Source organism: Hippocampus zosterae, chromosome 8, assembly GCF_025434085.1.
Source record: "Hippocampus zosterae strain Florida chromosome 8, ASM2543408v3, whole genome shotgun sequence".
NCBI classification, from domain to species: domain Eukaryota; kingdom Metazoa; phylum Chordata; class Actinopteri; order Syngnathiformes; family Syngnathidae; genus Hippocampus; species Hippocampus zosterae.
In genome coordinates this window covers 19,132,326-19,155,019 of record NC_067458.1, presented here as the reverse complement: position 1 = coordinate 19,155,019, position 22,694 = coordinate 19,132,326, and the positions used below count along the sequence as shown (strand labels likewise).

Here is a 22,694-nt window from a genome sequence, read left to right as displayed (position 1 = left end):
CCTCAGTCCTCAGCGCATGTGTAAAGTGTGGTGGTTGCTGTTGCCGTTTCCGAACGAAGCAGCAGAGGTCGCTGTGGCATACTGAGGTTGGATTTGACTTTTGCGGAAGTTGTTTTCGTTGTAGTGAACGTCATTGCGAGGGGTGGAGAAAAAGATTTTGTATTCCACAACGGGGGTGGGGGGTTCGTTGTTGGGGGGAGCAGAAAAGAGGGAATGGCTTAATAATGAATGAAGATTTTTTCACACAAGGGGTTATTTTCGCACATGTAGGTTCGTTGTAGAGGAGTTTCACTATATTACGACTCACAAGCGTGTTTTCTGCCTTCAAGATGCGCGCGCAGCCAGACTTAATGTATGCATACGTCACATGAAACTGCTCTGTAGTCCACTGTAGTAACCGCTGTTGCTGAAATGGTTAAATTTTACGGAAAATTATATGAACACAATTTTAGGATATTATCTTTTGTTGTAATGGATTGGATGCATTAAATGAGGCGCATGCTCGGAAAGTATTTCTTTAGGACAGTGTCTGAGTGATTTACAGACTTCACTTATCAGGCCAAATGATGATATTCATAACTCAAAATACATGAAAACTTGCCTTGTTGTGACCCATAAAAATGATTTGCAATTTTCAATGTGTTTGTATCCATGGGGTGGAGGGGGAAATTACTCAAATGTATCAAAATAATCTTTATTCAACATATTTAGTAATGTCAAATAGTAATACAAATGACATCGAACAAAAATATGGGAATTTTAAAAGCACAAACCAGGAAAAGAAATGATTACATCGGATTGATATCCTCAATTATTCATCTTGCTTTGCATATTTCAAAAAACATCTTTCCTTTCTATCAAAAGGCACACGTTAGTCCATTAGAAGCTGTACAGTGTGTAAGAGATCGCAGTTGCAAAGATGAAATATTCTGACAATGTATTCAATATTCACACAAAAATATAACAAATCTTAAGATACGACAATATATTATGAACAAAACCATAACATGCATTTTATTTTATTTAATAAAAGTCATCTTGATTAAACCTCAGTGCAAACCAGTCTGTTTGTAACACAAGAAAAGAGAAATGAAAAGAATTGAGACGTTAAGAAAGGAATTTATCGGTCACGAGAGAGGTTGGATGCATTAATTGCAGATTTTCACTCAAAACAAAAGAGGAGCACGAGGATGCTTGCTGGTCAGTCACAAAAAAAGGAACACAAATTAAATTGTGTGTCAGAAAAGGGGATTCAAATGTCTAATTTGAGTGATGGAAAGCGCTGCGACAAAATGTCAAGGAGTCAAAATGATCGATTATCAATGTCAACGTTGTGAGTTGACTTCATATCAAAAATAAGAGCTTGGTTCCGGGTCGAGTTCAACAATGAGCTCATCGAGGGACCGTCTGGGTCATTCCAGGTGAGCTCAAGAATTTTTCTTTCCCAACGGAGATTTTCCTTCAAATTTTCAGGTGTGGTTGGAAAAGGAAGGGAAGACATCACGATACCCAACATTTTAGTTGTCAACCCCTTGAAGAAAGAATTTCAGCCTCAGCACGCAATTAATTATTTTACTATCAAAAAAGGTTTCACAAAAAAAAAATAAAAAAATCTGTAAAGCGGAAGTCAAACTCAAAAATGTTCTTGACCATAAAATGTTGTTATGCACCCCAACGAGTCTAAACGTGGCATTCTGATCAATATTGTGTTTGTAGAATATGAATCATGCGGTACAATCCATGTGACATCACAGTGCCCAAGGGCTCAGGTAACGATAAATCACTGCTTACCCTTTTTCTGAGTTTCATCATATGACATTCTGAGCAACTGTGATGTCATTTTCGGTTGACAGCAAGGGACAAAATGGCCGCCCCATGAGATAAATAAAAACGGTTGGATTCGGCAGCCTCATGCATATTCTGCAAAGCGAGGCCACACGGAACGAATTATTTCAAACGTTTTGAGTTGACTTCCTCTTTTAAAATGGTGGCTAGTGAATACTTCCCTTAAAACTAACTAAATAAATAAATACATAATAAAAAGGGGTGGTTGGAGATTTGCAAGAATACTTCCTGACAGTAATGTTCTTCAATTGACTCAAACACAACCCCTGCCTGCGTGTACTTCAAAGTAAAAAAAAAAAAATCTTGAGTGATTTTGCAGAAACATCCGAATGTAGGACAACACCTCAAAATTGGAATGAAACCTGAAATTTGGGGATGATTTGACATGGAATGACCCGGTCAGGTCCAACTGTGAAAAGGCCCGTCTGTCTCCTCAGCATCCGTTCTCCTCGATTTCGCGCTCGGCCACCACGGGCAGGACCAGGTGGGAGATGCGGCTCCACAGTCCACCAAACTTGTCCGTGTCCATCTCGTTGAAGGACGTGCGGTTGCTCGAGCCCACCAGCCTGTCTTTAAGATAGTCCTGAACCATCTCCTCGACAACTCCAAGCTCCCCGCTGAGCTCTTTCCTGGGCAGCAGCACCGTAAACAACAGGAAGACCTCCTTGTAGGCGGCGTGTTCGTGATCGCAATAGCGATAAAAAATGAGGGTGGAGCCGGGCGGCAGCTCCTCCAAGCGGTGGATGACGGCCGCCGCTCGGTTTCCCCCGAAGGCCGTCCGCAGCAGCCCGTCCACATCCAGCTTCACGTCGTCGCTCTCCAGGCCGGCTTTGCCGGCTCCGTCGATTTGCAGCACGGAAGCCTCCAGTGCAGAGGAGAAGGCGGATGCCAGGCCTTCGGCCAGGCAAGAAAGCGTCTTTTCAGCGCTGCGCCCGGATGTCAGGATCAAACTGACGGGCTCTGTGGGTTCGGCGCTTTTGAGGTGTTTCTCCAAGTGGATCTTGCTCCTTTTCCACAGTTCGGGCCTCTGACTGCGGAAGCGAGCCTCCAGTTTTGACAAAAGATCTGCGAAGGGCTCGAGTCTCACAGACCTGGATGGACGCCGAGCTCCACCCGCAGACGCCTGGTACAGCGCCATCGCCTTGTCCTTGTTGAGCAGCAGCACAGCAGAGCTGAGGAGCAGCAGGACCAAAACTGCCCAGCAGAAATAATGAAGCGATCCTGAAAGAACACATGACCGCGTTCACAGACGCTTAAATCCAGATGAATTTGAAATAAAAGAGCAGCATACTTACAAGTAAGGCTTTGCAACTACGAAAAAATAATTATTGTATTTACCACACTAAAAGGCGCACTGGATTATGAGGTGCGCCTTCAATGAATGGCCGATTTTTTTTTTCATACATTGGACGCAATCTATGATGCATCCCACTAGATGGAAGGAAACGCCAACGGAGCGATCAGATGTCAGTAAAACGTATTTAATAAAGCGGAGACACAGTTCACTTAACCAACAGCAAGTTATAGCATTGACTCGTTAGCGTTGAACTCTCTTGCCGCTGCTCTATTTCCGTGTTCAACTGCGTAACCGATCGCCTTAAGTTTGAACTCTGCGTTGTCAGCATGTCTTGAGCAAGGAGCCATTTTGGGGTCGAAATATTACCGCAATGACAATACACAAGGCGCTGTGAGCTTTTCAGAAAATGGAAGGCTTTTAGGTGAGACTTTTAGTACGGAAAATGCGATACTTGTGATTTTTCCCCCCCCTCAATATTGCGATTGCATGTTTATTTTTATTTATTTTTAAAGGGTCATCATTCATGTCATTGAAATAACTTTTTTTTTTTTACCTCGTGATGTTTCTCTAGAACATCTCCTGGCAATTCCTTGTGTCTTGTTAACTTCTGAAAGAGACAAAAAATAAAATAAAATAAATTCAGAAATAGCAACACTGCGAAATCAAACAACCAGGTGGATTCTCAAGTGTTGGGTCACCTTTTTTCTTCTGCGAGACCGGTTCTTTCCGGGTCGGAATGTTATTGGGTCTGTGTCGTAGCGTGTATGATGTCACAGAGGGTGCCTGCACGTTTGGGACACTGTGGTGGTTGACTCTGAAGATGCCTACATTGGAAGAAATTTGGAGGACGATTCTCGAAAGCAAGAAAACTTGTCTTGACTGTCAAGAGGATTTAGTCATGTCGGCCATACCGGCGCTTTTGGCTGTAGCCTCCATCTTCGTCTTGTACTCGGCCATGCTGGTGATTTTACGGCCTCGCACTTTGTGTGTGTTCCCCGAAGATTCTGTTGGTGCACTGGGCTTTGTGAACGTGACAGTTTCTTTCTTCGATGATGCCTTGACTGAAGAAACAACAAAACAACCGGCTGAGTACATCGGGATATTTACCATTTAAATCAATGCAGAGAAAAACGGATCGTACTTTCATTGCGTTTCAGCAAGTGGCTGTCTGTATTTTCACTTGGACGGCAGCGCTCGCCAAGCAGAACATGTGGAGAAAAATTCACATCGTCTCTGAAGCCTATTATATGTGAAAGAACAAAAAAAGAAAAAAAGGTTGAGTGGCAAGGTGTTACAAAAATCTTAAGAAAACAAACATCGCAAAAACAAAATATGTCACAAGTTAATCACATTTTGGAGAAACATTTTTGTTGTCTGAATATTTGTTTTGAACATTTAAACAGAATATAGTGCAAATTCATTTGCCTTTCAGCCCTTTAATTTTTTGCTGTTAAATTCTAAATGTGCCTTTCGTATGGTTTTTATTTTTATTTTGCAACACTGATTTCAAGTGAAGAATGGACAAGAAAAGATTCTCTTTTTAATTAAAGTTTAGTGTTTAATTGCTATGTTTGGAACTGATTAGCTTTTGACACTTGTCTTGATAAGTAGCAAAAAATACATAGCATTACGTGAAGGAAATGTATTTGACCAGCACCCACGTAAGGTAAATTACAAGACAAATAAGACAATTGTTCTGCCAACACACCACTATGTCGACGCCAATGAACATTATTGTATTATTGAATTTTCAAATACAGTGTTTAATTATTGAAATAACAGTAAAGCACGATAGTATTTATTGATTAAGATGTCACATTTGTTTTTTTTTACCCCGTCCATTTTCCTGGAGTTTAGTAGCTGTATTTTATGTTTGGGTGCATAAAAGGTGAACTTAATTTGAAATGTGCCTATCCTGTTTAAAATGGCAAAAGTTCAAGAGCCACAATGAAACTGAAAAAAATAAGCATTGCATATTACTCCTTTTGGATGGGCTCTATTGGGTGAGCACTGTATTCAACTTTTGATGCTGATCTGTTTGACCCAGGAAGAGATGGCCTCTATTTCTGAACAATTCTGTTTCCAAATGCAAACATAGGAGGTTGTCGTTTGAGGTTCAATGACAGTATGTATGAAAATCTCAACTTAATGTAGTGGAGAACATGTCACATGAAACACTTACCAGGTGCTAGTTTTGGACCATACGGACTGCATGAGGAGTCTTCCGCAACATCCATTTCCTGGTCTTCGTTTTCTTGCAGTGCTGATTTTTGGAGATCCATCTCCTTTTGGTCACCACTGCCACCCGACGTTTCTTCTTCCTCCTCCAGTCGACTTTTCTTGCCGGGAGACGCTGGAAAACATATTTTAGACAACTGAAGCACTTTTCATGAAGAGTGAATTGTTATGGTATAAAGTCTTAATTATTGTTGAAGCCAAGAAAATACAGTTGGCTCACCTTCATCTTCTGAGCCATTCTCCACAATTCTGGATCCATTCATATTTGGGACAGAAGAAGACGCCTGCATTTCTATCCTCCTTTTAGATCTTTTTATGGGACCTCTTGGGGTCGCCTCATAAATCGGAGCTATAAAGGGAAGGATAATTTCAATGAAGCAATATTGTTTGGATTTTCTGTCTTCAACCACAATTAACTCGAGTGAAATCAACGTTCCATTGGACAAAACTCGTTAGACTCGTGAAGAAGAAAGCGGACTAGCAACAAAGGCTAACGTCATTTAACCCTCTCAGACTGCGATAATTACTTTTTCCCGTTGACTGCCGTCGCGTCGATCTCCTCAGAGCCCGGGAGACCGAATCTTCAGAAACTTCCGGTTCCATCTACTGTTTCAATTTGGCCGAGAAAATGTGTTAAACACAAATTAATCAACGAGTTCAGACATCGTGCCCAGATGGGACGGGAATTACGGGGGAACAATTTCGCGGAGGCCACAAAAAGCGGAAGAGAAATTGTCCGTCAGTTGTTGTCGTCCCCCCAGCAACACGATTCAATGGTTCCACTTGACAAAAATAAATAAATAGGACCCGTCAGTGAGCGAAACGCCACATCAGGATTAAGTTGCCGGCTGTAGTTCTTGATAATGTGATTGGGGTGAGTTTCAAATTGATCTACCTTGTATTTAAGCCCTTGTGCGCTCATGCTTTTCAGTTTTCCACAGCAAAGTGGCTTGGTTCACATTGCAGCTGTGCTAGCATATCCTTGCTAATGTGCTAATTAACTGTCTTTCAACATTTTAATTTCGTTCTCACACGTTTTCGGATCTTGCTTGTGTTGGTGACATAATTCAACTCTACTTAAAATTTTCTCTTGTTTGCAGACATTTTACGTAAGGTTTTACTATCCCCAACTTTACTTCATTATAAATCTATGTGTGATTTAGTGGTGAGAGTGTACGCAACACGTTTGGATAAATCGTTTTGGACTCTGGACACTTAAAGGAGCAGTTGTCCAAGGTGGATCAATGTGCAAGTTGTTGTCGTAACATGACACGCCTTTGTCCGTTTTTACGTTACCAAGGACTACTTATCGGGCCCGTTTGAGTTATGGAACTAGTTATGGAAGACCCACCAAACCGAGATTTCCATCTCCAACAAGAAGAAGAAGAAGCAGGAGCAGCAGGTAATGCATTGCACTGTGGGTGCTGAAAATTTTCAATGGTACTGTGTTTAACTGTAATCCCAATGTGTCATATTGTCAGTTATCAGGGAAGAGGCTACAGATGAGAGGATCACAAGGCAGCAATATTGTTCAGGTAAAACTGGCTGAGGTTTTATTGTCAACAATCTTCAACCTCTGACTTCAACCTCGTCACCATCACTGGTACCCCCGTGCCAATGAAAAAAAAAATCATACTTTAAATCATCAGTCTCCAACTTTTTGTTTTTGGTTACTCTGTGGACTGCTTTCATGTGAGACGATGTTCTGGTGGACTGTCATAGAAACAAATAAGAACAAAATGACCCGGAATACAACTCACAATTTAGCTGAATGTTGTCATTATAATCATTGGCAGCCCAGTGCTTTTTTTTCCCCCTTGGGGTTATGGGACAGGTATTCGGTCATATGGCCACCTTGTTTGTGCTGCAGAAGGTGATCAGCCTGAGGAGAACTCTGTCATTCTGACTGATGGGTGGAGTCGAGGCGAGTTGGACAAGCCAAATGTGGAGAACGGCGCCGCACCCGCGCTTGACCCCGATGGATATATCGATGAGTCTGACCACGGTTCCGCAGGCTCACAGAGCAATGAGGACCCAACAAGGAAAGAAGACTACTCTGCCGGTGAGCGTTTCCTGCCTTGAACGATAACCTGTTTCATTGAGCACGCAGCGTCACCTCGAGTCCGGAGTGATCTGACGAAATTTGAGAAGCACCAACCGTCGATGGGATTATGAACAGTCCTTCAGAAAAGAGGCTTTAAAAACTCTTCCCACTCTTGGTTGACCTTGTCTGTCAAATTAAATATAGAACAAAGAGTGTTAAAAGTTAAAACAAAAAATGACATCACTCTGCATTACAAAAGTCCACTAGATTAATGCTAAACCCCCCCAAAACAAAACAATACAATACATGCTGATTTATATAGCGCTTTCACAACAGCGTCAGCTATAACAAAGCGCTTTACAAAACAGTTAACATAAAGTAAAATAATAAACACAACACATAACATAAAACACGGACAGTCATGCAGTTCTAACCACTTTTCCATCACACGCTTTGTTGTTTGAAGCAGTTTGAGATAAAAAAGGAGAGAATCAAAGTGTCCTTTAACCAGTGGATCAGAGACGTCATGCTCAAAATGTGCACACGTCGGCTACAAGTTAAGTTTCAAAGTCAACAAGAAGCTGTAGCATCCATTGACGAAAAAAGAGATTGGTTCACTTCTCCTGTCCCATGGAAATCCATTTCAATTCCAAGCGGCGACTCACGGTTCAAAATACGTATCGGCGCTCTTCGCCAACGCTCCTCTCCTCATCCTCAACTTCAGCGGCCATCCGTCCAGCCGCACCAACGCCAACTGTCCAACAGCGCTGACATAGCCACTGAACAAATCGGGGTTGTGAAAAATGCTGCCCATTACTGGCGCAAAAAACACAAGCGCCCCAGGTCTGTCCAGCACTGACAGTCAATGACGCCAACATTCCTCCCAATCAAAATCTGTGCTGGTACAGGCGTGCTGCCGAGAAGGCGCAACCACCAAGCACAGATACTTTCTCCTTTGACGAATATCGTGGCCAAAAAGCGCTGAAGTCTATATCAGCGCATATGAAGACCTGATATGGACTGCAGGTCCACACGATGAAGCAACAAACAACATGTGACAAAACAAAAGACAAAAACACGAAAAAAAGAACAAAAAAGTAAGGCTCTTGAAGAGCACTTGCCGAAGGCTGCCTACTCGGGCGCCATCTTGGAAAAAAAATAAAATAATAATAATTATAAATTAAACTGCCACTGCGCTTATTTAAAATTCTCTCTGTTGTAGCTGGGGAAGACCAACCAGGGGGTGAGGAAGCACTGGAAGACACCGCACCAGCAACAGAGGGCGATGCCATCCCCGATCATGTAGATGGTCCGAAAGGCAGTCTCCAGGAAGACCTTTTGGTCCTTAACGACACAAATCGCAATGATCTAGAAGGTGCGGACAACACATTCGATACCTCACGTTTTATAGATGTCAGTATTCACCAACCGGTGTTGGTCATACTGCTTGTTGATCAGAATCGAGAATTTGGGATCCTGAGGGAAAAGAGACCGCGCAGATACCGCGGAAAGTCTCAACGGAGAAGCCGAGGCATGAACTGAGGACTAAAGTGGAGACCATCGGCCCCGCCACTCAGGAAACGCCCGTTTTAGGAGTTACTGGAATACCTGGAGGTACCTCAAAGTCATTCCCCCATTTTCTCTATTTATTCTAAATAAATAAATCTTAAATCTCCGTACAGTGAGAAGATACCTGATTGGCGTCGGAATAGTATTGGCACTCGTCGCCATCTTGGTGCAGCGTGTTCTCCGGCCCGAGCCTCCGCCTCCTAGCAACACGCCGCCGATCGACATCTTCCTCAGGCAGCTGGAAAAAGTCGAGACTCGCTTCCCTCACCAGCGCCCCGAGCTGTGGCTCCGCAGCCGGATCCACCTGAAGAGGCACCTCCTGACGCAACGGCCCAGCGAGCCCGTCAGTCTGATCCTGACGGCGGGGGTCGCGGGCCGCCGGACGTTGCGATGCCTGGCCCGCGACCTGGCCTCCGCCTTCTCCTCCGCCCTCAACGCCTCCGTGCTGCACATCGACGGCGCCAGCAAAGTCGGACAGGATAGCGACCAGGTGAAGCTGGACATCGACGGCCAGCTGCAGGTCGCCTTTGAAGAGGACAAACCCGTGGCGGTGATTCACCGCTTCGAGCAGCTGCCCCCGGGCTCCACCCTCATCTTCTATCGCTACTGCGACCACGAGAACGCGGCGTACAAGAAGACCTTCCTCATCTTCACCGTGCTGCTGGAGGGAGAGGAGGAGATACCAGCCGGGACTTCTTTGAGCGCCGTGGAGGAGATGGTAGACGACCACCTCCAGAGGAAATTCCTCTCGCACGGCCGTCCTCTGGCCTTCGACAGGATGGACCTGGACAAGTACAGCGGACTGTGGAGCCGCATTTCGCACCTCATCCTTCCTGTTGCCACGGAGGCGTGGACGGAGCATGAAAGCTGCTCGTGACCATTCGGATTATCTTTGACTGTCTCTTTGAGGTTGGTGGCGGAATTTCGACAGATTTGCTGAACAGTTGTTGGACGGTGATCAAGTCCAGTTGAGCGCAGCTCCACCAACGTTGACCAACTCTTGCGTATCAACCCGCATGTGTTACTAATGAAATGAAGGACTTTTTTTTAAAAATAAATCAATGTTTTAAAAATGTAAAAACATACACATATGTATATTTTAAATCATGAAAATCTGTTGTATATGTTGCCTCGCTTCATAAAAGCCAACCAAACTGCTCTGAAAAAAATAACTATCCACGTAACAATAAAAAACGCGACTGGTTCTAGTGTAGACGTTGGTTTGATTCTGTATGGTTTGAAAATAAATTTAAATCGTGTAATTTAAGCAGTGTAATCCTGTACATAAAATAGTTTTACAAAATCCAGACATTTAATATATAATGCAAACGTAGAACTAAATTAAGTCACAGCTCACAATAGCAAAATTAATGGTTATTGGTTTACCAATTTTAAAGAGATTATTACTTTTTTTTATGTCCATGTTTGATTCTCTGACCACTAACTGCTTTTTGCATCTCGAGACACAACACTATTTGAAGCGAGTGTTTGTTTTCTGCAATTCCTGTCGCACTACACTATAGTGTGCCTTACATCGCACTTCCACCGTCATACTTTTCAGGAAGAAAGTACACGACTGATTCATACTGTACACGTGCCTTCAATCGAATAAAGACAATTCTGAGGCCGACTCGTTTCATTGCAGTGTAAGCGAGTGCCCTATAGAGGGCAGCATTTAGCAACGCCATAGTCAAAAGTGAAGTTGGGCAAACCTGAGCGTTCCAGTGTGACGTTTAATTTTTTTAGTCTCTAACAGTCAGGCGAGGTCATACATTTTTGAGAAATGATGAAGGAAAAAAAAGTTGAAACGTGAATGTGACAGTAAAATAATTATTTTTCAATTGTCAACATTGTTCATGTGATGCAAATCTTATTTTTGTATTTCGAATAAGCCAATTCATTACTTCACAAGTTAAATGTTTCAAAATAATGTTATGCTTAAAATTATTGGAAGAATTAGCTAAAATAACGCATCTGGGGGGGGGGGGGGTTGGTAGTAAAATAATGTACACTGTTATTTTGGTTTGGTTTGTTTGTTTATTGAACATAAAACATATACAGTAATAATTTGACAGACCTGGTTGAGTAATATTCTTACAAAGTAATTTCAGCTTTTTAATTAATGCAATTGTTAAATTATGTCATGAATTTAACCAAAAAAGGATTTAACGTACTTTTAGGAATTTACAAATTAATGCAACTCAGTTTTGTAAAGAATATTTGTATGCTGATTATAATTACAATTATATTTTTTAACAAACATGAAATGCATATTTTTTTCATTTATACATATTTTTGAATACTTACAAATTAATGAGAATAGATTTTAAAACGTTTGAAATGAATTTGGGAAGATCAATTCACAAACTTAACGCAGCAGTTCATTTACTAAAACAATAATTTGGCGTTTACAATAAATGCAACCATTTAAATCTTTTAATAAATCAATTCATTCTATTTTTACCATACCATATGTAATTGATTTAATGATAATCAACATTTCATCAAATGAGAAATGTAGATGTAAATTGGGTTATCATATGTATAATTAACGATAAATCAACCAGCAAATTATTTACATAGTTTAAAAAAAATACAAACGAATAAATGCATACGAACAAATGTTAGGATACATTCGCAAAATTAACGCAATGACTGCTGGACAGGCCACACTTTGCCAAACCACTGCTTGAAACGATTAACGGCGCAACAGGCTGCCGTTTTGACGTCACAGACACTGACCGGCCACTACATTAGGCACACCCACAATTTGGCATGAGATCCAATACGACCCGAGGGGTGAAAACTATACAATCGTTTAAAAGCGACAATCGATATGCACTGCATCCTAATGGAAGCTTTTTCTGAATATTTTGAATGCAGTGGCGTGACATACACGTATTGACGGAGACTTACTTTCCCGATGCAGTTGCATTGCGAATGGAACTCCTCCTCACTCCTTCTATCAAGGCCCGCCTCCTGTCTCCACTCACACAACTTTCACACGCACACTCACCCTGCTTCCACTCTCCATCAGTTCATTGACATCATGGCCTCTTAGAGCCTCATCTCCAAGAGTCTGGACCCGCCATGAGGAGCCCAAGGACTTTTCTCAGCTGTTAATTTCAACATTCTCCAATTTTGATTTTTTTCCCCCCTCTCTCCTTCCTCTCTCTCATCGCCATCCAGAAGGACTACAGTACTGGCAGCATGTTTAAGTGGTGCGTCGTCGTGATCTTGGCGCACTGTGCGCTTGTTGCGTGCGGAGTCGCAGTGCCGCCAAAGATCCTGGCTGCTGCAGACTCTGGGCTGCAAAATGACACGGCGACAGGGCAAAGTGCCAACAAGCTGCAGGAGATGACACATGACGGACAAAACACTCTCTCCGAGGTAACGTGTGCACTCATGATGATGCATCATACAGTTCGGTCCAGATGGATTTTTGGCTTTATATACCACCGCAATGGATTTTAAAATGGAACAGTCAATATATGATTGATATGTGACACGGCATGTTCAGGAAGTCATCAGCTTTTTTGGGGTCAGGGGGTTCTTTTTCATTTAAAGTAATTACTGTAACACTCATTTCAAGCAGCCTTTTCAGGGGCAGTATTGACAAGATGTTCCTTTCCCTTGATACATAGCCAAGTAGATGCAATTCGGTCGATAGCTGACTGGAGATACCGATATAAAGTCCAATTAAGATCTCAATCGCAAACGTCCAATCTAGCGACACCTTCAAGATGGCCGCCGGTAACATCCAAGAATCAAATCAAGACACAAAACAGAAATCTAAGAGAAACCATCACAACGATGCAAAGTATTGGCAATTAAGCAAAGGAAGAGTTTGTAATCCAAAGCATACCACATCAAGTGTCAAACACTATAGGTCAGCCTGTCCGGCTGCTAATGGAACACGCTCACCCGTGTTTATTGATGATCGAAATGCCTCCGAGAAGTAACGAGATGGATCGTGAGGTATAGCGAACAAAAAAAAATTGTGCGAATTCCGGCGCCTGTGTGAGGTGGGTCAAAAAAAGTTCCCGGATTGGTCTCACGGAGGATATATTTAATATCCAAAGAACAACTTTCCCTCTTTGGTAGCCAGCTCCACTTCAAATTTCTCCAGTTGGTTCAAAGTGCTGTTCCTCACCTCTTAACTGTAACACAAAAGAGTCAAGTCAAGTCAAGTCAAGTCAACAGTATTTATAGAGCACTTTCAAACAGCCATCGCTGCATACAAAGTGCTGTACATGGAGCGATTTAACATATACAATAAACAGTAAGACGAATCAGTAATAAGTAATAAGTAATAAGGCGGTAGAAAGCACCAAGCAGTAAAATCAAGAGCAAATCTAAGTCATGCTGAGTCAAACGCCAAAGAATACAAGTGAGTTTTGAGGAGGGCTTTAAAGATGGGCAGCGAGGAGGCTTGCCGAATGTTCAGTGGGAGGTCATTCCAGAGAGATGGACCAGCAACAGAAAAGGCTCGATCCCCTCTGAGCCTCAGTTTAGTTCTTGGTACGTCTAGCAAAGACTGGTCCACAGACCTGAGGCGCCGGGCAGGGGTGTAGGGGCGTATGAGCTCAGAGAGGTAAGGTGGCGCGAGATTATTCAGAGATTCAGAGAACAAAGAGGAGGATCTTAAAAATAATTCTAAAATGAATGGGGAGCCAGTGAAGGGATGCCAAAGTAGGAGTTATATGCTCCCTCTTACGAGTACCAGTCAAGAGGCGAGCAGCGGCATTCTGTACCAGCTGAAGGCGCTTGATGAGAAGCTTGATGAAAAGAGGGAGCATATAACTCCGTTTCTTGACTTCATTCATTTTTAAATCTTGAAATGGTCTCACCCCGCCTTACCGAGTAGTATAATCCCTACTCCTGCTGAGTTTCTTCCGGCGAAATCAAGGTCTAAAGGGAAACTTAGCGAGACGAAGATTTGATTCTGTTGCTGGTCCCGTGCTTAGAAATAACCTCGCACTGCACACTGCTCGACCTTCTGAAATGTTCTTTATCAAAAACATTTCTTCAGCTCCATACAAAACTCTGCATTATATGCTTCATCATTTAAAATTTTATGTTTGCGGATTCGTTGAGCTGAGTCAGGGAGATTTATCGAGGTGAGATGTTCTACAATGAATGGCATTTCAAAGAAAAACCCGACCGAATGAAAGCTGACAGTAAACTGACATACTGATGTACTTTCTGACCGTTTTATTTTTAATCCATTGCAATGTTGGTGTATAAAGGCCAAGAAAAAAAAATCCTTCTGGATGTAACTGTATGGTGCGTGGACGCCTGACAAACATTTTGTGTGAAAAATTTTGAGCGTGGTGGAAAAATACATACCGTCCTTTTCTTCTTTGTAGCTGCTGGGTGATTATGACAAAGTGAAAGCCCTCTCGGAAGGCTCTGACTGTCGGTGTCAATGTGTTGTCAGACCCCTGAGCAGGAGCGCCTGCCGGCGGATAGAAGAGGGCAGCGCAACGGCGCACGACTCGTACACGGTGGAGACCATCACGTCCGGTCCGGAGTGTAAGTGCGCCTGCGTCGCTCCTCCGTCTGCAGTCAACCCCTGCGAAGGAGAGCTCAGGCTGAAAAAGCTTAGGGAAGCTGCGAAAGATGATGTCAAGGTGAAGCGTCAATCCAGCGGGGGGAAAAAAAAAAAAAAAAAAAAAAAAAATCAAAGGATCATTGCGGAGCTTGATTGGCACTCTTGTCTCCAGTTGGTCTTCACCATTTTTGACCGAGTCCACTTGACCGTTTTAGTTGGCCACCGTCCTTGAGCTTCTGGAGGGTTCCTATTATGGGATGGATCTGCCCAAGCTGCACACCATCATCAGCAATCTGGTGGACCGTGTGACACACATTGAAAAGGTACCAGATGACGGCGGCGAAGGATCCGTGTTGTGTTATGACTATCGGACGGGCAGTAGATAGGAAGCTTCGGCTGAGCCCGAATAGACGCGAGGACAAAAGTATCGGGACACCTGGTCGTTACACCGACGGGGGAAGTGACAATGGAAGAAAATAGAGAGTCAAGGCCCTCTATGCTCTGGAACTTATTACAGGCTTTTTACAGGCTTGTGAAATATCTATGTGGATATTTTTTAGGTCAGTGGTCACTGACGGTGGACTTGGGAGAGGTTTTTGATGGTTTTGATTTTGGTTCGGGTCAGGATTCGCTCACAGGTTCTTACAAAGAGCAACGCGACAATAGTCAGATTCTACAATGTGGAAAGCATTTGTTGACTATTCAATGCGGAGTACGTCATGCACTGACCGCAGCGTTCAAAGGCCTGGTCAAGAGTGATTTAAGTGTGTCGCCATTTTAAAATGGCCACAGCTTGAGGCACGAATGATTTCGACAAGCATTTTGCAGTCTTCTCCCAGACAGCTACAACCGCGGTGATGAGCGAAGATGGTGGATATTGTCATCGTGGACCCAAGTTGCCTTTTTAGTTATGGAGCGGTTGGAAAAGTTGGAAAGATTTGTCGGCCAATTTATTTGACTGGCTTCGGTGACTACCTGCGTTTCAGTCTTGACTGACAACTCATCCATGCAAAAAGAACCATATTTTGGTCAGTTGAAGATGTGAACGATTTCCCTAGGTGTCCCGATACTTATGTCCAAAGCGCCTCACCAGAAAATGACCATAAAACAATCCTTAGTATGATTACTGGCGTACCATGTCGTCTCTCCAACATGGCGGAGGTTGTGATAGAGGGACAAAATATTGTGACAATAATAACGACACTGTTATTCAAGTTGGGTTGCATCAGAAAGCATAAAAGTCCCAGAAGAATGTGGCGGTCTCTGTCTCCCGACTCCATATCCTGAAAATAAATCCCAATTGTAATCATGGCCGGGACAAATTACGGCGTCGTCGCCTCACAGCGGAGGCGAGAAAAAAATAAAAATAAACGAAAGGAGGATAACTGGCTCACGTCAGCCATGTGCTTTCGCAGTGCGTAAAAGTTGACTTTATCTTCCACTCGCTGGCTGACTGACCATTGTTAGGCACTGAAAATAGATGTGCTTTTCCCCGCACGACGTGGCCTTTGGAGACTTTTTTTTTTGCATGGGAAAACCTGGGGGAAGACGGGCCTCCATTTACACTTGCAGTATTGATAGTGGACATCATCTAGAGCAGGGCTGCCTGTCATCTGTGCTGCATGTCATATGTAGGCATATTTGACAATAAAGATGACCTTGAAACGTTCAAACTAAAAATATATTTCCCTCCCCCATCTTTTTCCATTTTCAAACATTTTGGAAAAAGCTCCAGGGAGCCACTAGGGCGGCAGTAAAGAGCCACATACGGCTCCAGAGCCGCAGGTTGACGACCCCTGGTCTGGAGTATATCCAGTATTATATGGCGACTGCTGTCACATTTCCACAAAGCATTGAGCCGCAGGTTAACAAACTATTTTTTCCCGGTTACTCGGAGCAGAGTTGTAGAAAATAATGAGCCACATGTTGCTTCACCATTATTGTCTGATGACATGAAATAGCCTGAACCGGTCGTTTGCTTCTTCGATGTAATTTATATTACAAAAATAATACTTATTTATATGCATGTTATATTTCGCAGAGTCCAACAAAAGATCAAAAACTGTTTTAAATTCTTTACCTGAACCCAGAACACAAACACATTTTTGTTGATTTATTCAGGTGAGACCAAAAAAAAAAAAAGATCCTATGCATACTTTTGGTTGAGCAGCGACATATTTATGATATTATTGTGACTAAATATGTCAAAACGAATCGATAATTGACAATTAATAAATCAACCATTGGTAATTGATGCATTATTGAGAGTCATCGTTTGGCTTAAAATTGTTCAAATCCTCAGATTTCAGCCTCTCAAATATTCTTTAATTTCAATTATTTTTGTTTAACAATATTCCACGATCCCGGATTCATTTTCTCATTTCGCAAATATGTTTAATCACATATTATAATCACATTTGTCTCTGACTGCGTCAAGGTGATGGCCTTAAAAGAGACCAAAGATGAGGCCAAGTCCCACCCAAACCCACCAAAGCCGACAGATGATGCTCAAAATCGGACCGCGGTGCCACACTCACCTTCACACCGCCAAAGTGATCAGAGTGGAGAGAAACTCGGCGTACCAGACACGTCTCAAAAAGCAAAGGTAAACCTGACGACTCGGACACATAACCAAGTGAACAGCTGATGTTCCAAAAAGTAAGAAAACCGCTTTCATGCTTGTAGTTCTTTGAATTCAAGAGAGAATATGTTGAGAATATATGAAATTGATAAGAGGAGGCCGGGTGACTGTAGCACCGATGACCCCATGACGGCATCGGAGTGAAATGGCGATCCTCTCCAGAAATGTTGGGTGGGCTTCTTCCCTAAAGTCGAATCACCATGCTGGTATGCTTTCTCAAGGGCATTACGCAAGGTTATTGATGAAAACTGAAACGCCATGGAACAAATCTAACGCGAGGATGTGAACGTGGCAACAAGATGTGCCTTTTGTTGAGTCCAACACATAAACTAGGGAGTCACTTTGAAAAAGCTGTGCATCCCCCAATAAATCCACAAAGCTACACGACACTGGCAAAACCTGACTGTTCATAAACAAAAACAAATTCTGTCGCTATGATCTTATTTTCTAATCATTTTCACCAAGTCGAGCTCACAGAGTTACATTGAGACCACCAACCCTTGCTACAAATAAATATTTTTTTTCCACAAGGTTTCATTTCACTCGATGCTTGTGAAGTTGTTCCTCTGTCCACAAACAGGAAAAGGACGGGGAGAAGTTTATTGCCGGAACTCTGTCCGACGGTTCGGCTCAGGTCACCAAGGTGAAACCGCACGCGGGTGGCAAAAAGGGGGCCAAAAAGGAGGTTTCCAAGACTGCTCTGAACGGGATGATTATCAGAGGAGTGACTTTTTACAAGTCTGAGCCAGAACCATTGGCCACGGACGACAGGGAGCATGAAGAGAACGGTGAGTGCCACCGACGGTCAGACTAGAGCCAAGGCCAAGGTCTTCCAGCAACGGGATCCGGAGTATTTATCCAGCCGTTTTTTTTTTTTTTTGCAATGAGCGGCCCAAACAGCTGCTGGCAATGAACAACCTTTCTGGAGAAGTCAAACTAAAAATATGTGGGGTCTCCGTCTCTAGTGTCTTACCGTCAGTCAGTCTACTTCTACTTTTATGGTCAAATATGCGAGAGTACCATCCTGCTAATCCTACCGTTTGCTAACTAGGCCAGGAAAAGGGTTCTATCGTGACTACAAAGAGAACATACATTTCTTTGACAGAATTGATTTTCTGGGGTTGGGGGGCGGGGGCGCGCTACAGATATATACAGTGTATTTTTTCAATTTGATAGTTAGCAGGCAATATTCTGGTTCACGGACAATGACGTTCGGATAAGACTGATGACAATCAGCCATCTGCATTGGGGGGGGGGACAAATCACATTGCGATTCAAGCACGATGCAAATGTGGGATGCTATCACAAAATGTAACCACCGTTTTTACGTAATCCACTAACTACCTTATTTCCCGGACTATAAGGCGCACCTCAAAGCATTTTCTGAAAAGCCGACAGTGGACCTTATAATCCGATACGCCTTATATATAGATCAATATTCAGATTTCTTGGACGTAGTATCAGCTGCAGTGGTTGCGAAGGCTCTATATAAATAAAGCTGTATTGTATTGTATTGTATTCCCTTTGATATAGCTCCATCTAGTGGCTGCATAATGCAACCGCAGCCACTATTGTAGCTTCTATTCTATGCGCCCGATAATGCGGTGCGCCGTATATATGAAAACAGTTTTAAAATAGGCCGTTCATTGAGGTGCGCCTTAAACTCCGACCTACCTTATAGTGCGTGAAATACGGTACCAAACAATACCTCTCACTCTAAGCGGGTGTAATAATGACTTAGCATTACATTTGTACATAGAGACATGACCACAAATGCTTAATGTTGGCCTCAGCTGCCTTTCACCTAAACGTCTTCATCTGCAGATTTTGAGTATCATGGATTCAGTGGCGATGGTCCAATCGACCTCTTCATTGAGGAGAATCTTCTTCAGCACAAACCTCGTCCTCGTCCTCGTTCCAGGGAGAGGGCAGACACCAAGTCATTCCGCCAAGTGACGCCTGGCCTCTTTCACAGTTCCAACAAAGTCAGCCAGTCTACTACACTGACAAACATTCTAAGCGAAGAGATCCAAGACATCGACGCACCATCTGTATCCACTGCAGTTGAGAGTGACATAAACACGACAGTCAAAGTCACGTTTGCGCCCTACACGACCTCAAAGAACCCCACCACAGTGAACTCTGCGTCTCAATCCGTTCCTTCGGACATCAGCCAGGGGACTCTGAGAACAGACACCGCCCCAGATGTAACAACCGAGGAGATGACCACAGCAACCCACTCCCACGATAAGGCAATTACTACAAGTACCACAGAGGCACCAACTTCCACCGCCATGGATGCGACCACCACTTGGACCTACACCACCAACACTCCAATAACTACAGCCACTCAGGTGGCCCCCATAACATCACAAGCCACTGTACCAACCGAGCTTCCAGTGTCTTCGACAGAAAGTCCTACGGACACTTCCCCACCTGTCACCACACCCGCGACGACTTCTCCTCCGGCCACGACCGAGACCACTACCGAGACCACTACCGAGACCAGTACGACGACAACTGCTACAACCACGACGGCTCCCAGCCGGGCTCGTACAGTAAAACGCAGGTACAAGATCAGCTGGGAGGAGGAAGAGGAGGATTTGGCGTTTGATGACATCATGCAAAGGCAAGAGGGAGCAACGACAAGAAAACCCGGTAAACGAGAGTCATTGCCCTCCTAATTCACACAGCGGCCACTACGGTGGACGCCTTATCATGTTATCGGCTTAGCAGGATGAATGAAAGGGTTAATTACTGATGAATTGCAGAAGAATAGACCAGTCGACTACTGAAGAAGACAAAAACAAATGTATGATCCGCACCAAATGTTAAGAGCCTCCCCTTGGCTCGGGCCTCATACAACAACAAATGCCAGTGGTAATTGGGTCAATAGCTTTTGTCTCACCAACGGACTTCTTTGACTGAGGTCCGGACAAAAGAGGTCGAAACCCACACCGTTAAAAGACGCAAAAGTCTTAGAATAGTACAATAGGGCAGCGGGCCACGGACCAGTTTAACGTCAGACAATATTTTCAGGGATCACAATGGTAATGTTGAAACATGACTTCAAAATAAGGTACACCCCAAATAAATAAGTGCATGAAAAATAGGACTCACCATCGCCGCATATCATGCAGAATGGGCTTAGTGCGATGGAGTCTCCTCATGAGATGAATTAGTATTTTAAGTAGGACTCCTGATACTGTCTATTAAATGGCGCCTTCTTCTTCTTGAAGGTCGTAGGCTCTTCTTCTGTCTCATGGCTGCGCCTTTCCGCTTCCCAAAGACGTTTGTTTTTTAATCATTTTGCTAGCACCTGGGTTTGATTTTAGCGGTATCTTATCACGTGACTAAGAAGCGCGCCTTGACCCGTGTCAGTATACTGTAGACGGATGTAACAGAGAATCCGGTTAATTTTCAAAATAAAACATATTTCAGATTCCGAAATAAATAAAAAGTAACTTGTTGGAATGTAAGTTATTTATTATATTCTTTCTTTGCGACCCGGCACCAAAACACCTACGGGCCGGTACCGGGGTTGGGGACCCCTGCAATAGGGTATTATTATTTGGACTGTTCTGTGCCAACGTTGTAACCTTTGCGTGCACGAGGCTGGATCAAATAAAAGCCTGTTAGGGTAATTCTTTTCAGACTCTTAGAGGTGGGTCCGGACGATGTTGATGCTCTTCTAAATCCTCACTCATAACACTCGGGGGGTCTGTTGCAGAGGAATGTAAGGACACCCTGGCAACCATCTCCTATCCAGTGACTCATAACAAGTACGGCAAGACCGAAGGGGCCTGGATGAAGGATCCCAAGTCAGACAAAGATCGGATTTATGTCACCAACTTCTATTACGGAAACAACCTCCTGGAATTTCAGAACATGGAGGTTTTCAAAAAAGGTAAAGGGTTTTTTGTTGTTGACCCTGAGCTATTGATTGCTCTCATTCCTTCTTATTGTTCACAAAAACCACCAATTATTTTGTATCCTTTCTTAATTGTTTTATCAATTCCTACAATGTCCGTGTTTCATGGCTGCTTTGTCAATTCCTATTGATTGGCTGTTTCCGATCTTTTCCAGACGATTTCAACAACTCCTAAGGCACCAGATGGGTTAATTGTGTACTTCTTATTCGAATGATGATAAAAGTTAAAAATGATAAAATTCATAGGGTAGATGCTCAACAGACAGAAGATCGCAACAATTTATGCAATGAGAGGTCCCGAAAACAACCCCCCCCCCCCCCCCACCACCACCGCAGTTTCACCAACAACCATGAAATTGATCATATCAGGACAAAATAAAAGGCGCACAAACCCGTGTACAAAATTGAATGGAAAATCAGCCATTTTGGTTTGAAGCAACCATTTTGGGATCATTCCAGGCTTGTATTTTGACAAGCTCCTACTAGGGAACCACCCCAGTTGAGCAACTCAAGCCAGGTATCCTTGGCCAATGGGCGATGCTCAATTGCCAAGCTTTTTTTTTTGCCCCAGCCACCACAAACTCCGATATTTACCACCTCCTCAAAATAGCTCATGTTTTGTCTCTCTCCAGGCCGTTTTACAAACTCCTACAAGCTTCCTTACAACTGGATCGGCACCGGTCACGTGGTGTACGACGGCGCCTTCTTCTTCAACCGCGCCTTCTCCCGAGACATCATCAAATTTGATCTGCAGCACCGCTACGTGGCCGCCTGGACCATGCTTCACGATGCTGTGATGGAAGAGTCAACGGCGGCGTGGGAGTGGCGAAGTCACTCAGACATCGACTTTGCTTTAGACGAGAGCGGCCTGTGGATCATCTACCCGGCGATGGACGATGAGGGCTTCTTACACGAAGTGGTTGTCCTCAGCCGCCTGAACCCGGTGGACCTCAGCATGCAAAGGGAGACCACGTGGAGAACCGGGCTAAGGAGAAGCCACTACGGGAACTGCTTCATTGTATGCGGCGTATTGTACGCTGTTGACAGCTACAACCAAAAGGAGGCCAACTTGGAATACGCCTTTGACACGCACACCAACACCCAGATGATTCCCAGAATGCCCTTCACCAACAATTACACCTACACAACCCAAATTGACTATAACCCCAAAGAGGGTGTACTCTACGCATGGGACAATGGACACCAAGTTACATACGATATTAAGTTTGCCTACGTAGACTCCAATTAAGGCTTTAATTGTAGTAAATTGAAATTCTTCAATGGATTGTAGAGCAGTCCAACTGGCCTGTAATGGCTATTTGTTCCATTTGTATCTGAAGTTAATAAAAAGTGACCCACGTTAGTCAGTCGACATTTTCTAGTGTGAAGCCAGCCACACACAGGCATGTAATTCCAAATCATCGACTGATCCTTGCACCTCACACATCCGTCGTCAATTTAGTAGAGAATCTGGAATTTTGAAAAGACATGGCGCATTTGCCAATGAAAAAGCGGATAACCTGACCTCAAGAACAAATTTTCTACCCATGTGTGGTCATAACAGGACCTTTTTTT

General features: G+C 43.5%; 3 protein-coding genes and 1 long non-coding RNA gene across 7 annotated transcripts; 2 read left to right on the top strand and 2 right to left on the bottom strand.

The window, feature by feature from the left end:
* Nucleotides 1–680: 680 nt before the first annotated feature.
* Nucleotides 681–6,057, bottom strand: LOC127606418 (torsin-1A-interacting protein 2-like). 2 transcript variants are annotated; one of them, XM_052074789.1, is made up of 8 exons: nucleotides 5,908–6,057; nucleotides 5,601–5,729; nucleotides 5,325–5,495; nucleotides 4,284–4,382; nucleotides 4,054–4,203; nucleotides 3,841–3,966; nucleotides 3,696–3,749; nucleotides 681–3,066 (listed from the first exon to the last, which is right to left on the bottom strand). In XM_052074789.1, the coding sequence occupies exons 1-8, from the start codon at nucleotides 5,981–5,983 to the stop codon at nucleotides 2,279–2,281; spliced, it is 1,593 nt and encodes a 530-aa protein (XP_051930749.1). In that variant the 5' UTR covers nucleotides 5,984–6,057; the 3' UTR covers nucleotides 681–2,278. The 2 variants fall into 2 exon arrangements, with proteins under 2 accessions (XP_051930749.1, XP_051930750.1); XM_052074790.1 differs by lacking the exon at nucleotides 5,601–5,729.
* A 149-nt stretch (nucleotides 6,058–6,206) lies between these two features.
* On the top strand, nucleotides 6,207–10,621 carry LOC127606429 (torsin-1A-interacting protein 2-like). Of its 2 annotated transcripts, none has more exons than XM_052074812.1 (7): nucleotides 6,207–6,254; nucleotides 6,681–6,782; nucleotides 6,874–6,915; nucleotides 7,251–7,442; nucleotides 8,647–8,799; nucleotides 8,883–9,038; nucleotides 9,107–10,621. In XM_052074812.1, the coding sequence occupies exons 2-7, from the start codon at nucleotides 6,707–6,709 to the stop codon at nucleotides 9,868–9,870; spliced, it is 1,383 nt and encodes a 460-aa protein (XP_051930772.1). In that variant the 5' UTR covers nucleotides 6,207–6,254; nucleotides 6,681–6,706; the 3' UTR covers nucleotides 9,871–10,621. The 2 variants fall into 2 exon arrangements, with proteins under 2 accessions (XP_051930772.1, XP_051930773.1); XM_052074813.1 differs by having other exon boundaries at nucleotides 7,251–7,448; nucleotides 8,656–8,799.
* Nucleotides 9,626–14,491, bottom strand: LOC127606488 (uncharacterized). The gene is made up of 3 exons (XR_007963797.1): nucleotides 14,343–14,491; nucleotides 11,910–12,302; nucleotides 9,626–9,777 (listed from the first exon to the last, which is right to left on the bottom strand). It is a non-coding gene; the product is annotated as an uncharacterized LOC127606488 (long non-coding RNA).
* Nucleotides 12,204–22,482, top strand: olfml2ba (olfactomedin-like 2Ba). Of its 2 annotated transcripts, none has more exons than XM_052074753.1 (8): nucleotides 12,204–12,383; nucleotides 14,363–14,626; nucleotides 14,763–14,870; nucleotides 16,985–17,152; nucleotides 17,769–17,976; nucleotides 19,013–19,846; nucleotides 20,919–21,095; nucleotides 21,752–22,482. In XM_052074753.1, the coding sequence occupies exons 1-8, from the start codon at nucleotides 12,204–12,206 to the stop codon at nucleotides 22,366–22,368; spliced, it is 2,556 nt and encodes an 851-aa protein (XP_051930713.1). In that variant the 3' UTR covers nucleotides 22,369–22,482. The 2 variants fall into 2 exon arrangements, with proteins under 2 accessions (XP_051930713.1, XP_051930714.1); XM_052074754.1 differs by having other exon boundaries at nucleotides 12,236–12,383; nucleotides 14,434–14,626.
* Nucleotides 22,483–22,694: the final 212 nt, after the last annotated feature.

Excerpts from the sequence above, each read along its gene's own strand:
- LOC127606418 (XM_052074789.1), bottom strand. The coding sequence starts at position 5,983 with ATGGAACCGGAAGTTTCTGAAGATTCGGTCTCCCGGGCTCTGAGGAGA. Across the intron at positions 4,204-4,283 it reads CTTGCTGAAACGCAATGAAA|TCAAGGCATCATCGAAGAAA; the intron begins GTACGATCCGTT and ends TTGTTTCTTCAG. Across the intron at positions 3,067-3,695 it reads TTCTAGAGAAACATCACGAG|GATCGCTTCATTATTTCTGC; the intron begins GTAAAAAAAAAA and ends GTGTTCTTTCAG.
- LOC127606429 (XM_052074812.1), top strand. The coding sequence starts at position 6,707 with ATGGAACTAGTTATGGAAGACCCACCAAACCGAGATTTCCATCTCCAA. Across the intron at positions 7,443-8,646 it reads GAAAGAAGACTACTCTGCCG|CTGGGGAAGACCAACCAGGG; the intron begins GTGAGCGTTTCC and ends TCTCTGTTGTAG. Across the intron at positions 9,039-9,106 it reads AGTTACTGGAATACCTGGAG|TGAGAAGATACCTGATTGGC; the intron begins GTACCTCAAAGT and ends ATCTCCGTACAG.
- olfml2ba (XM_052074753.1), top strand. The coding sequence starts at position 12,204 with ATGTTTAAGTGGTGCGTCGTCGTGATCTTGGCGCACTGTGCGCTTGTT. Across the intron at positions 14,627-14,762 it reads CTGCGAAAGATGATGTCAAG|TTGGCCACCGTCCTTGAGCT; the intron begins GTGAAGCGTCAA and ends TGACCGTTTTAG. Across the intron at positions 21,096-21,751 it reads CATGGAGGTTTTCAAAAAAG|GCCGTTTTACAAACTCCTAC; the intron begins GTAAAGGGTTTT and ends GTCTCTCTCCAG.